Below are 13,523 nucleotides of genomic sequence, written 5' to 3'. Positions count from 1 at the left end.
ATTATATCAACTGGCCAATGTTTTAGACTATTTTGCAAGCTAAAGTATTAACCTATAGTGTGTGTGCACACCTCTTTTGAACATATCAAAAGAATAAAGAAAGAGCCCTCTGTCTGTAGTCTGTTTATTCCTAGGAAACTGGATGTCATCAGGACAGCCATAATCTTGATGTTCTTGCTGCTGTGGGTTGTGACTATTACCGATGGACTTGTCTCTCACTGATACGTTTAATTAGGTGTTGCCAAAAAAGTATTTATTTTTAGCCCAATTTTGTTTATCTTGCTTGATTTTCTTTGGAATACAGAATTCTCAAAAAACAGATGATTCCAGATTAAATGATGAGGCCATCGCCAAGCAGTTGCAGCTTGATGAAGATGCAGAGGTAATGCTGTTCCACTTAGCTATCATTAATAACTTGATGTGATGACTTGGTACTTATTTATAAATAAGATGTTCTAGTTTTTTTTATTCTCCTTTTGAACGGGGCATTACTGTCTGTCTGTCTGTCTACCTATTTGTCTGTCTACCTACCTACCTACCTACCTACCTCCCATTCATCCAAGACAGGGCTAGAACACACTGTGTAGGCTAGTCTGACCTTAAACTCGCAGTTCTGCCTCAGTTTTCTGAGTGCTGGGATTACAGTTGTGCACAACCATGCTTAGCTCAAAATTGTTATAGTCCAATTTTGAATTGAGCCTCATTAGAAGTTTGGTGTAAAATTAAATGAAAATCTAGTATATGGGAATATAAATTCCTGTAAAAGATAAATAATGAGACTAACAGGTAACTAACTATTCATGTAAAAATTTAGAAGTTCTGTGAATAGAGGGTTTTCAAGTGTATTTGAAAGAATTTCATTTGCTACTGTGTCCTTTTGCTTTTACTGTGGGCACACCTACCCTTTCCTGTTGCTTTAGTTACTGTATATACTGATGACTTCAAAATATGTGTTTGATTCAGGATGCTCCCTTGAGCTGTAAACCCATATCTGACAAGAATTTATTGATCACTTACTGAATGCCTAGCACTGCTTGTAGTAGGAGGTGACTACAGTTTAAATGGAAAACAGAGGAAGAAAATAATGCCAGGTAATTACAGGCATAGTGAAGAAGTGTGATGGGGTTGGTAGGGAATGCATTGTGAGTTAGTGATGGCTGTTCAGATCCCCACTAAGCGAAGGATAGCAAGTGTAAACATCCTGAGGAGGAAGTGTGCTCAGGAGACCAGTATGGATGGACAAATAAGTGAGAAGAAAAATATGAGATGATTTGGAGAAATAGCCATCAACAAGTCCTATAGGTCCCAATGGGTCTTTGATACCCATGAAAAGAACTTTGGTTGGTCAGGACTTCAGATTTACTTTCTGTCAGATGGGACACCATTTGTGTTTTTAAGAAAGTGACATGATTTGGTGGGTCTTAAAAGTACACTGGCTTCTGTAATGCAAACAGGGCAATTGAAGTCTTTCTCAATAGTGGGACATGAGCAGAAGCAGACCAGCTTGGAGACTGTTAAGGTATGGCAGGTGGGAGATGTTGGTTTTATCAGGTAGGAAGTGGGAGAGATAGTGAGAGGTGACTCAAGGCTTTAGAGCTGCTGACAGGTTTGAAGTAAGGGGATCTGAGCAACTGGATGAATGGTGATGCTATTATGAGACCTGAACACAGGATGGAGAGCCAGTTGGCACAGAGAAGTTAAGAGAACTGTTATATGGCTGTCGAGGTGATTAAGGGTGTTTGACATGGAAACTTGGCCATCTGAGTTTGATCTCTGGAACCCATGTTCAGATAGAAGAAAAGTTGTTTCCTGATCTCCACATGAACACGCACACACTCTCACACACATACACAATGTTTGAAAAAAGAGTTCTGTTTTGACAGTTAAGTTGCAGATGTCTAATAGACCTCCAGGTGAGATGCAGAGGACACAAGGTGCTCAGCTGAGGCAGTGTATTTGGACGTCATTAGCATTTGTGTGGCATTTAATAATTGTGGCATTTAATACTTCAATACTTGTATGACACCTTGGAGAGAATGTAAACAAAAGGAAAAGTTTTCAGGATTGACCACTGGGGCACTTAACATTTGGAGATGAAGAGAGAATCCAGAGACTAGGAGAATGGTGAATGGAGGGGGAGACCAGAAGAGCCGGTGTTTGCAGACACCGACTATGAGTGCAGTTCATGGGAGTGTTCATCTTCTGTAGCTTCAGGTTTAGGGGTTTGTGGAACCCGTTCCCTGTTTCTTAGAGTAGGTGTCCCTTTCTCAGACTTCCCAGTCCCCCAGCAACTGTTACCGTTTGTTTAAATTGTGATATGGATTCCTTTTAAGTTCTGCTTCCCAGAACTGATTATGTCTCAGTGCTTGTTTAACAGTTCACATTTGATGTTTTAAAAACATTCTTTAGCTGGTACACAACTTTAATCCCAGCAGAGGCAGGCAAATCTCTAAGAGTTTGAGGCCAGCCTGGTCTACATAGTGAGACCCTGTCTCAAAACAACAGAAAACAAAATTATGTTCTGCCTTTCATTATATCAAGGTATATTATTTCTAAGTAGGTATGCTGATGGCTCAGGATAGTACAAGTGACCTAGGTCAACCTGTGAAATCGTTCTCAGGGATCTAACTTACCTTATCTGTTCCAAATAGTAGAGGATTATCCAGTTCTTTCCAAACGGTATCACAGTCCACAGTTTTCCCATTTCTTTCACAGTCTTTTAGAATCTTTAGGTAATTTATTAATCAAATGAAAGACTATTAGGGTGTTAATAATTGATAGTTTTTCCTAATTATCTTCTAAGAGTCCCATCTCAGTTTTACACTCTTTATTCGTGGTAACTATATGTTCATTATCTGACACTCAAGTCAATATATCAGATGCCACATAAAGTCAGTTACATTAAACGTTTTGTTAAAACACAGGGTTTTTTATTCCATAATCACTAGTAATAATTTTTTCTTTCTTTGTTTTGGTTTTTCAAGACAGGGTTTCTCTCTGTAGCCTTGGCTGGCCTGGAATTTGCTTTGTAGATCATGCTGGCCTGGAACTCAGATTCCCTTGCTTCTGCCTCTGAGTGCTGGGATTAAAGGCATGTGCTACCACTGCCCTACATTTTTGAATGGAAGTGTATCAGTTCTTTCTAAAACACCTAGAATCCCCCTTACCATAAATATACTGCAGTGTATTTATGTGTATTCTGTATTGTGGACAAATGGTTGGTTGAGTTCAGAAACCCTTGGAGGCAGCCAGTAGAGTTTTCAGTGCCTGTGACTAAGGTCTTCACATTGATTTTGGTTGTTAGATGTGTGGTCCATTTGTAGTGAAGAAATGGTAGTAGAGGGGAGTGTGTAAGGGGACCTTGTCTGCTTTCTTATTGCCTACTTAGCATGAATTCGTGTACTTGTTTTGTTTTTGTTTTTTGTTTTTTTTGGCTGTTGGGGATGACATGCAGGGTCTTGCACATGTTCATTCTATAACTAGGAAGAAGAGCTTGTTTACTGAGAGTTCTCATCAAGCTTAGCCCAGCTTTCAACTTTCTTTCAGACTGGGAGATTTTTGCAGACTCTTCCTGTTTGGGTAATAGAAGAAGGCTTTGTTGGCTGTTAGGTTGGACAGTCAAGTTTACCAGGGCACATGAGATGTTTAGTTTATAATGATAAGTGTATTTAATTTTCACAGTCTCTTCTGAAAGAGCTCTCTCTGCTAAAAGTACAGACACTTGGCCATGATAGGTGCTTAGAATGTCTGTGTTGAGGTTTGATAGGAAAAATGGTAGTGGTATTTGTGTGTTTTTACTGTTGTATACAAAGAAGATACTTTTTTGTTTTTTGTTTTAAGATTTATTCATTATGTATACAGTATTTTGCCTGCATGCCAGAAGAGGGCACCACATCTCATTACAGATGGTTGTGAACCACCATGTGGTTGCTGGGAATTGAACTTAGGACCTCTAGAAGAGCAGCTAGTGCTCTTAGCCTCTAAGCCATCTCTCCAGCCCCTGTTAAGTTGTTTTTATTATTGTATTTTACTTGTATTAGTATTTTGCCTACATGTATGTCTGTACCACATGTGTGCCTGATGCTGTGGAGCTCAGAAGAGTGCCATGTAGGTGTTGGGACTCAAACCAGGGTCCTTTGGTGAGCGTCTGGTGCTTTTAACTGGTCAGCTATCTCCCAAAACTAGATCCAGTTTTTAAATTTCTTCCTTCCTTCCTTCCTTCCTTCCTTCCTTCCTTCCTTCCTTCCTTCCTTCCTCCCTCCCTCTCCTCCCTCCCTCCTCCCTTCCTTCCTTCCTTCCTTTCATTTCCTTTTTCTTTTTCTTTTTCTGTGGCTTTGGAGCTGTCCTGGAACTAGCTCTTGTAGACCAGGGTGGTCTCAAACTCACAGAGATCTCCCTGCCTCTGTCTCCCCAGTGCTGGGACTAAAGGTGTGCGCCACTACCGCCCAGCCTAAATTTCTTATATTTACTGTTTGTGTCTCACAGGTGATTATTTTCTTATAGATTGAGAATTTTTTTGAGACTTATTTTTTATTATTTTTGATTATATGTGTATGTGTGTGTTTTTATGTGGGTATGTACATTTGCCTGTGGGGGGTCGTCAGAGGCATTGCATCTCTTTAGAGCTGGAGTTAAAGTTGTGAGTCTTTCTTTGAAGACCAGGCTGGTCTCAAACTCACTGAACTCTGCCTGCCTCTGCCTCCCAAGGACTGGTATTAAAGGCATGCAGCATTACCACCCAGCCCAGGAATATTTCTAGGGTTTAAAATACATATAAGTAAGCTGGATATATTGGGCACACTTTTAACCACAGTGTTCAAGAAGAAGAAGCAGAGGCGGGTAGATGTTTGTGAGTTCAAAGCCTGGTGTACATAGCAGGTTCCATACCATCCAGGACTACATGAGACACTGCATTCCACAAAAGGTGACTGGGAAAAGGATAAGCACACACCTTAAATCTCAGCACTTTGGAGAGCAGGCAGATCTCTATAGTTTGAGGCTAGCCTGGTCTACATAGTGAGTTCCAGGCCAGTTGAAGCTGTGTAGTAAGACCCCATCTCAAGAAAAAGGGGTGGGTGAGTGGAGTAGGCTGGAGAGATGACTCGGCAGTTAAGATCGAATACTGCCTTGTAGAGAACCAGAATTTGGTTCCTAGCACCTGTGTCAGGTGGGTTATAGCTGTCTATAACTCCCTTTCCAGGGGATCCGATGCCCTTAGCTGGTCTTGGCACTCAAGTGCACATACTCACATAGATGCACATATACACATGAATATTTCCTTAGCACAAACAAATCCCAAAACATGTAATAAAGAAATGTTACACTAAGACCATTAAGAGAAAATGTGACTTCAGATTTTATAAAGAAATGTCACTTTAGAATATGGCATCCCATTGGCCAGTCAGATGGTTCAGTAGGTAAAGGAGCCTGCTACTGCCTCTGAGGGCCTGAATTCAATCCTTGGGGCTCACAAGGAGAAAGACAACTCCTACAAGTTGTCTTCTGACCTCTTCACATGTGCTGTGGCATGCACACCCACATATACAATAAATAAATGAAGAAATGAAGAAATAAATTTAAATTACAGCAACTTTATTATGCTTACAGATCTAGAGGTATATAGTCTGTAAACTTGGTTCTTTGAAACAAGCCTGAGATTACTTGACTGTTAATGTTTAGTGGGAAGATACTGTTATATTAGGAAGTTTTTCTAATTTCTTCTAAACATATGAAGCACACATTTAAAAGTGTTTAGATACAAAAATAACAAAAACATCTCACTGTGTTGATGCTTTTTACAGCTGGAGAGACAGTTGCATGAAGATGAAGAGTTTGCTCGAACATTAGCCATGTTGGATGAAGAACCCAAGACCAAAAAGGTAACATTATGGTATTACAATGTTGGATTGCTTACTCTGTGTGTGTATGTGTGTGTGGTAGATGCCAGGTCTTTTTGTTCTCTGCTTTAGTTGAACTTGGAGCTTACCATTTCTTTTAGGTTGGCTGACCAGTGAGTGAGCCTTCAGCATCCTCCTGTCTCCTCCAGAGCATTGCAGATACAAGAATGCACTGCTATACCTGGCTTTTCTATGGGTGCTGGGGATCAGAACTCAGGTCCCCATGAAGGTGCAGTAAATTGGGTGACTTTATTGAGTCACCCCACTAGCTATGCTGTTTGAATTTGTAATTTTTTATGTGTATGGAAATTCATTTACAAAGTTATTCTTTCTAAAAGATTTCAAGAAATAAAACAAATCAGAACTTGCCCCACAAACCATAGGTTTTGCCTTTATTCCTTATCAGAAGGGATTTTTCTCCTGTATTCAGAGTAATGGGTATCAGTTCTACAGAACGTGGGTTTAATAACCTACAATACTCTTTTCAGGAAGCAGAATCTTACTGTTGCACTTCTTTTTCTCTTGAAAGAGTGCTCTTGTATGCTTTGTTTTTTGAGGCAGTTTTTGCCATGTAGCTCTGGGTGGCCTGGTACTATGTAGCCCAGATTGGCTTTAAATTTGGCAATATTGGCTCAACCTTCAGTCTACCAGTGCTGAGATCAGGGCATCAGCTGCCATTCTTGACATCTCTTTTACTTTCCTACTAGGATTTAATTTGTTTTCAGTTTTTTTGTGTGTTTGTTTCTAGTTTAGCTGCATAATACTATTTATTAGTAGTTTGGGAGTTGAGATAAATGAAACACTAATAAGACTTCCATTTACAGTTTAGGAGACTGGGATAGAATGAGATGTTTTATTGGCATATTGTATCTTTTATTTGTTCCCTTACCAGTAAAATGAAGTAATAAAATAATTGCCTTTGCTGTGGTAGCTTTTGTGGATAAATGGCAGTTTATTTTAGTGTCTTGCTGGTTTGGTTTGGAAGGTGACCCTTAAACTTAAAAATTTAATCTATTTTAACAGCAGATTTTGTGGTAATAGTTTTCCTATTAATACCTCTGGCACTTTTACACTGTTTAGACCCGAAAGGACCCAGAAGAGGGAGAATCATTTTCACCTGTCCAAGCTGATCTAAGCAAAGCAGAGAGCCATAAAAGCCCTAATAAAGGTAATGCCAGCAGAGGCATGTAAAAGAGCACTTACTTGTCTTTATAGAAGAGATTCTTGGTAACTTTGCTTAAGCATTCTTTTCACTAATTGTTTGGTGGATGTTTCAGAGAACTGTTAGAGTATGCTCTGTTTAGATAGAGATTCTCCTAGGCTCATGATGATGTTCAGTACTTTGTCAGAAGTTGAAACATGTCATAGTGAAAAGTGCAGGTATGTATCCAGCCTTCTGAGTGTCAGCAGCATAGCACACTGGAGAGTCACTGCTGATGTCCAGTATCTCAAGAATACTGAATTCATGAGTGTGGGATCCACAGAGATGGTGGGATGACTTAAAGTCACAGTCCTATAAAATCAAACCTTAAGTTTGTTTGCATATTTCCCTGCTGAATGCATGTTTCCTATGCACCATTATAAAGTAGAAAACTTTAAAGTTGAACAGTACTACGTCAAGATCACCTGCAGTTTGAAAGCTGGGTACTAGCTGGGAGAGAATGCCCTTCTGCACTTGGTGTTATGAAAAGTGCATTGACTTGCAATGCCTTGAGCTTTCATGTTAGAGGTAGTGTCATGGAGTTACTTCTGTTCAGATCATCTGAAGCTCTTCTGATTGTCTTGAGTGGTCTGTTCTGTGATGGTCTTAATATTGAACCTTCTACTGATACAGCCACCTCTTGTCTTTCCTTACCCCCCCTTTTTTTTTTTAAATTTTGCAATACCAGTGATTAAATCTAGGGCCTTGCACATACTGCTAAAGTTTCTGAGTTCTATTCTCAGCCCTCCTTTTACTTTTATTTTGAGGTATGGTCTTACTGAGTTGAGTAGCCCAGGCTGGCCTTGAATCATTCTGTATCTCAGCTTTAAGAGCTGTAGACTTCTGCCTCTCTGCCTTCTAAGTAGCTGGGATACAGGCCTGTGGCCAAGACACCTCTCCTCATTATCTGTGAAGGATTGGTGTTATGACCCCTGTGGGTCCTCATGTTTGTGAGGACTCAAGCTCTTTATGCAAAAGGTATAGAATTTGCATATAATTTACAGACAGCTTGGCTTCTTGTATACTTTTTTTGTTTATTTTTTTCAAGACAGGGTTTCTCTGTGGCTTTGGAGTCTGTCCTGGAACTAGCTCTTGTAGACCAGGCTGGTCTGGAACTCACAGAGATCCACTTGCCTCTGCCTCCTGAGTGTTGGGACTAAGGTGTGCGCCACCACTGCTTGGCTGGCTTCCTGTATACTTTAAACCATCATTAGATTATTACATTTCATTCAATGTAATGCTGTATAAATAGCTATTATGCTGTTGTTTAGAGAATAGTGATCAGGATAAAATGTCCATGGTTTGTATAAACACAAAGTATTTTCTGTTCATAACTGGCTGACTCAATGAGTATGGAGCCTGTAGATGTGGGAGCTAATAGAAGATCTAAGTATAAAAGCAAACCTGCTTATATATAGTACCTTTTAGCCTTGGCAGTTCAGGATTTGGTGCTTTCCCACGATTTTATAGAATTCTGTGTGACATATTCCAGGCATTAAGTTTTGTCTCTGTAAATAGCATATTTGTGGAATGAAATCTTTGTGTTTTTACACTGGTTGGGATTGAACTCAGGTTTTGTGCATTGGTGCACAAGCACTGCACTGCTGAGGTACATCCATCTTTCTATGTTGTTTACAGTAATATATCAAATGGATAGTTTAAATTTAAAATGACACATCTTTTTCTTTTGTTGGTTTTTTGAAACAAGGTTTCTCTGTGTAGCTTTGGGTCCTGGACCTCACTTTGTAGACCAGGTTAGCCTGGAACTCACAGAGATCCACCTGCCTCTGCCTTCCAAGATCTGGGATTAAAGGTGTGTGCCACCACCGACTGGCAATATGACAGATCTCTTAATTTGAACTGATTACAAAGAAGTATTATGTGAACATTTAAGTTTAAAAAATAAGTATGCTATCTGAACTAAAGTAGTAAATGTTTTGAAATCATATGTGGGATAACATGTGCTACTAAAATCATACTGTTCAAAGATGAAGAATAAAAATGTTGATGCTGGGTAATAGTGCCCAAATAGCAATCATAATCTTTTCTTTGTAAAAGCAGAACATTTCTTAAATGAAAGAAAGACCCACAGCCCTGCTAAGTGCAGCAAAGGCGGGAACTCTAAAGGATCTGAGCATCCCTCCAGATCGTTAGCTCATCAGAAGGAAGCCTGTTCTTCTCCCAAGGCCAGCTCCAAGCTGGCACTTATGAAAGCAAAAGAAGAAAGTTCTTACAAAGACACAGAGCAGATGGCCTCAAAAAGAAAAGAAAACACCATTGAACTCAAAGGAGAGAAACAGACTCCTAAAAAAACCAAAAGTTCTCCAGTTAAAAAAGAGGTAGGAAATTTATGAAAAGTATGTATTTTGGGAAAAATGTTGGTTTGAGTTTGATTGTTTTCAACTTCCTACATTTATACACACACACACACACACACACACACACACACACACACACACACACACACACACACACACACATAATTTGGGGAAGAGGGGAGGGAGGGGAAACTTTGGGATGTGAAAAAAAAAAACAACAATAAAATAAATATAATTTGAAGCTGGGGGTATAGCTAAGTGCTTGCCTAAAATATTTGAGCCCCTGTGTTTGATCCCAGAAGACATATCTTTTAAGTCTCTTAGAGAACATTCATTATTAACATAGCGAAATGATCCACTATTCATTGCTGTTGTATATGGGAAACTGTGCTCATATTCATACATCCCATAGCCTTCACCTTTGAGATATTTACTTTTATTATTTAAGTAGTAAAGATGAAGAAACAGGTTGAGTTTAAGTAACTTTCCCAAGATTATCTGTGACTAGTCTTGACTCTCTGAAGACAGAGTAGCAGTGTGAACATTGAGCCTTCAAGCAGTCTGGAGCCAGGTTTAGATCACAGCTCTACTGCTGAACAGATACGTGATCCTGATTTGGTTACATCTCTGTGTGGATGTAGAATAGACATAAGATGATGCCTTGGGCACCAACGAGATGACTCATGGGTAAGGATCCTATACCTGAGTTCTGTTCCTGAGACCTACATGGTAGAAGGAGAGAACTGTCTTCCACAGTTTGTTCTCTGACCTCCACACATGTTGTAGTGCACGCGCGCGCACGCGCAGACACACACACACACACACACACACACACACACACACACACACACACACACACACACGAAGTAAATGTAATAAAAAAATTTTAAAATGTGTTTAATGATTTATACAACCATTTAGAGCAGTGCCTGGGATGTAACAATTGCTATCTGAATTTTAGCTTTTGCTTGAAGTATCAGTTAACTTTTTGCCCTCAGATTTTTCTTCACTAAATACTTATCTGGTGGAAAGGTATTTCTTCAGGCATACTAAGTACATGGGGAAGTTTACAGAGGGTGACTATTTTGGGGGAGGAGGAGATAAAAGTTTTAAAAAAGTGATACTGTTATTTTTATGGTGTTTTCAAAGCTGGACTCAGTAACTCAGAACCCGTACGTAGGAACATTAGAGTTTAGTAAATTCAGTTGATCTTAGTCAAGTAATTCTGACATAGTAAGTGAATATGCTTCAGGTGTTTTATAGCCAGTTGTGGTGCATACCTGTAATCCCAGGACTTGGGAAGCCGAGGAAGGAGGATTGATAGTTTAAGGTCAGCTTCAGCTACGTAGTGAGACCTGTCACAGAACAAACAACAAGGCAGGTAGGCATGCAGAAAGTCCAAAGTTATTTCACATTTTTACAAGATAGAATTACTGCTACAGGGGGCTGAAGAGATGGCTCAGAGATTCAGAGCACTGCTTGCTCTTCCAGAGGTCCTGAGTTCAATTCCCAGCAACCACATGGTGGCTCACAGCCAACTATAATGAGATCTGGTGCCCTCTTCTGGCATGCAGACATACATGTAAGCAGAATACTGTGCACATAATAAAGAAATAAAAAAAAAAAAAAAAAAAAAAAGAATTGCGACTACAAATGAGTGACGCTCCCAGTTGTATATGGTTGTTAAAAATATGGCTTCCCAGGGCACATGGTCTAGGCAGCTGTATTTTGATAAGGACTTTTTTTAGTGGGTGAGAGCCATTGTTAAGTAGGGTTGGGGCCAGATGTGATGGTATATGCCACTAATATCAGCACTCAGGAGGCAAACATAGGTAGATCTCTTGAGTTCAAGGCCAGCCTGGTTTACATAGTAAGTTCCAGGCCAGTCAGGGCTTCACAGTGAGACCCTGTCTCAGCAACAACAGCAAAAGGCTTGGATTCTAAGATCAGCTGCAGTAGTTGGTTTAACTCAAAACCAGCTTAACTATCTTATTGATCATATCACTTATTTATGCAAATGAATATTTTGTCTACTTTAAGAGATTTGGAGTTACATTTAAGTTAAAAGCAATATAAAGTAGGAATTGGAAAAATAATGTAGTAGTTCTAAAAGTTATCTAGGGGACCCTCCCCAATATACACGTGCTAGATACATCCAGTATCTCTGAATCAGAAATACATGCATACATACATACACACACATACATGTATCTCCATTTATATCTGTCTGTCTACCTACCCATCCATCCATCCACATCCATCCATCTAAATTAAATGTAATTCTTTCTAGGTACATCTTAATTTTACATGACTTTTTTTTCTTTCCCTGTGTCCAAAGTCTGTAAGTCCAGAAGATTCTGAAAAGAAGCGTACTAATTATCAAGCTTATCGAAGCTACTTAAATCGTGAAGGTCCCAAAGCTCTGGGCTCCAAAGAAATACCCAAGGTAAGAGTCACGAGGATTGTGCTACTCTGTGCTACTCTGCCTCCTGTTCCAGCAAAGAGCCAGTATTAACAGAAAGGTCTCAGCTACCTTTTTATGAATTAGAAGTTCTTATTTACATTGTGACTCACTGGTGTCCTTTAAATAATAAGTAGCCTGAGAAGGGATGTGCTTTTCCATGCCTTCATGGACTCAGAGCTTAAGGAAAAGCATGGTAAATGCATTAATATCTGATAGTGATTGTAGTACCGTGCTGTGAGAGAAAAGTCCTAGGTGCTCTTAGAGAGTATAGTAGAGAAACATGGATGATCCTGGGTGGATCATTTAGATCAGTGGTTCTCAACCTTCCTAATGCTGTGACCCTTTAATACAGTTACTCTTGTGGTGACCCCAACATAAAACTTTTTGTTGCTACTGTTAGGAATTGTAGAAAAGAGAGCCTTATCATAGCCTCTATATAAAGATGGGGGTGAAAACCAAAGTGGGATTGACAAGTAGCAGCCCAGATGTGAGAAAGAAGTCTGATGTGAGTGGTATAGGAGAAGTGCAGGCAAGAAAGGTGATTGAGTGGTATGATCTGCTATGTTGTGAAAGTTGCAACAATGAGAAGACTCAGACTTGTCCATTGTATTTAGTAACGTGAGTGATGGTCCTTAATGGCCCCAGCAAGAACAGTAGAGACAACTGATGCAGTGGCTTCAAGAGTCTGAGGTGACAAATGGAGACGTGTTTTTGATAAGTTTGGTTGTGAAATAGAAATGAAGAGTGGGATTTAAGGGAAGAGGTGAATGTTTTTAAGGTTGGAGGTGTACTTAAGACGTGTTTCTTGCTGATGGAGTAGACCCTCCCCAAGGGAAGGATAATTAACTGTGCCATGGGGCTTCTGAGAATCTAGGAGATAAATTTGGTAGACATTTAAATTTAATTTTCACTTTGCTACATAAGGCGATTAGAAGTTCCCCTAAGAAGAAAGGGTAGGTAGCTAGAGGGAAGGGAAAGGGGCTGGAAGAAGAGATCAGCCTTGCCTCCTGTATAGGGTGTAACGCTGAGAGACTGAACAAGTAAGTGCCTGTTGGAGGACTTTAGGGCAAATGGTGTCCCTACGGGACTGCTGTGTTTTTGTGACAGCAAGGCTGTGAGGGAATGTTGAAGAGGCTGCCAGGAGTTTCCTGGAGTCAGAGCTGTAGAGGAGTCTAATGGATGAGATGGTAAGGACGCTGGTGAGGCTGAGCTTGGGTCAGTAACATGATATTGTGAGCTCTAGTGGGAGAGCACTAGGGAGACAGTAGTTTGGGGTTTGAAAGGAGGAGCTTCTTGATGTGGAGTTCTCCAGGGTGACTTGGAGTCTGTTGTGAAGATTTAATAGTTCATTTCACTCCTAGAAATGGAAGGACTGAAGAGAAGCTGTTAGCCATTTTCCCCTTTCTTTCTCAGTAAATAATAACTATTCTTTCCTCCTTTGTTCTAAGAAAGGTTCTTTATGTGGCAGAGGAATGATCAGCTTACGCTGGAATATGCTTCCAGTTTTCTTTAACTTTTTTTAAAATCTCAGTGCTATTCACAGAGTAATAAGGAGCAGGGCATATCATGTAGAATGACCATTTTGTTTGTATAATTTAGTTGATGTTATAAAAATTTTGAAAATCTATAACTGTACGGAGTTG

General features: G+C 39.8%; 1 protein-coding gene across 5 annotated transcripts in view; it reads left to right on the top strand.

The window, feature by feature from the left end:
- Positions 1 to 13,523, top strand: part of Rfc1 (replication factor C subunit 1) — a 64,854-nt gene that overhangs the window by 30,113 nt on the left and 21,218 nt on the right. For 4 of the 5 annotated variants that reach the window (XM_027390747.2, XM_035453422.1, XM_027390746.2 and 1 more), the window contains 5 exons: positions 305 to 382; positions 5,802 to 5,879; positions 6,978 to 7,065; positions 9,157 to 9,437; positions 11,755 to 11,862. In XM_027390747.2, coding sequence (XP_027246548.1) covers positions 305 to 382; positions 5,802 to 5,879; positions 6,978 to 7,065; positions 9,157 to 9,437; positions 11,755 to 11,862 — 633 coding nt within the window. The remainder of the gene's footprint in view (positions 1 to 304; positions 383 to 5,801; positions 5,880 to 6,977; positions 7,066 to 9,156; positions 9,438 to 11,754; positions 11,863 to 13,523) is intronic. The other variant, XM_027390745.2, reaches the window with a different exon arrangement.

This window comes from Cricetulus griseus (assembly GCF_003668045.3).
Source record: "Cricetulus griseus strain 17A/GY chromosome 1 unlocalized genomic scaffold, alternate assembly CriGri-PICRH-1.0 chr1_1, whole genome shotgun sequence".
NCBI lineage: Eukaryota > Metazoa > Chordata > Mammalia > Rodentia > Cricetidae > Cricetulus > Cricetulus griseus.
This window is presented reverse-complemented; position numbering and strand designations above follow the sequence as displayed.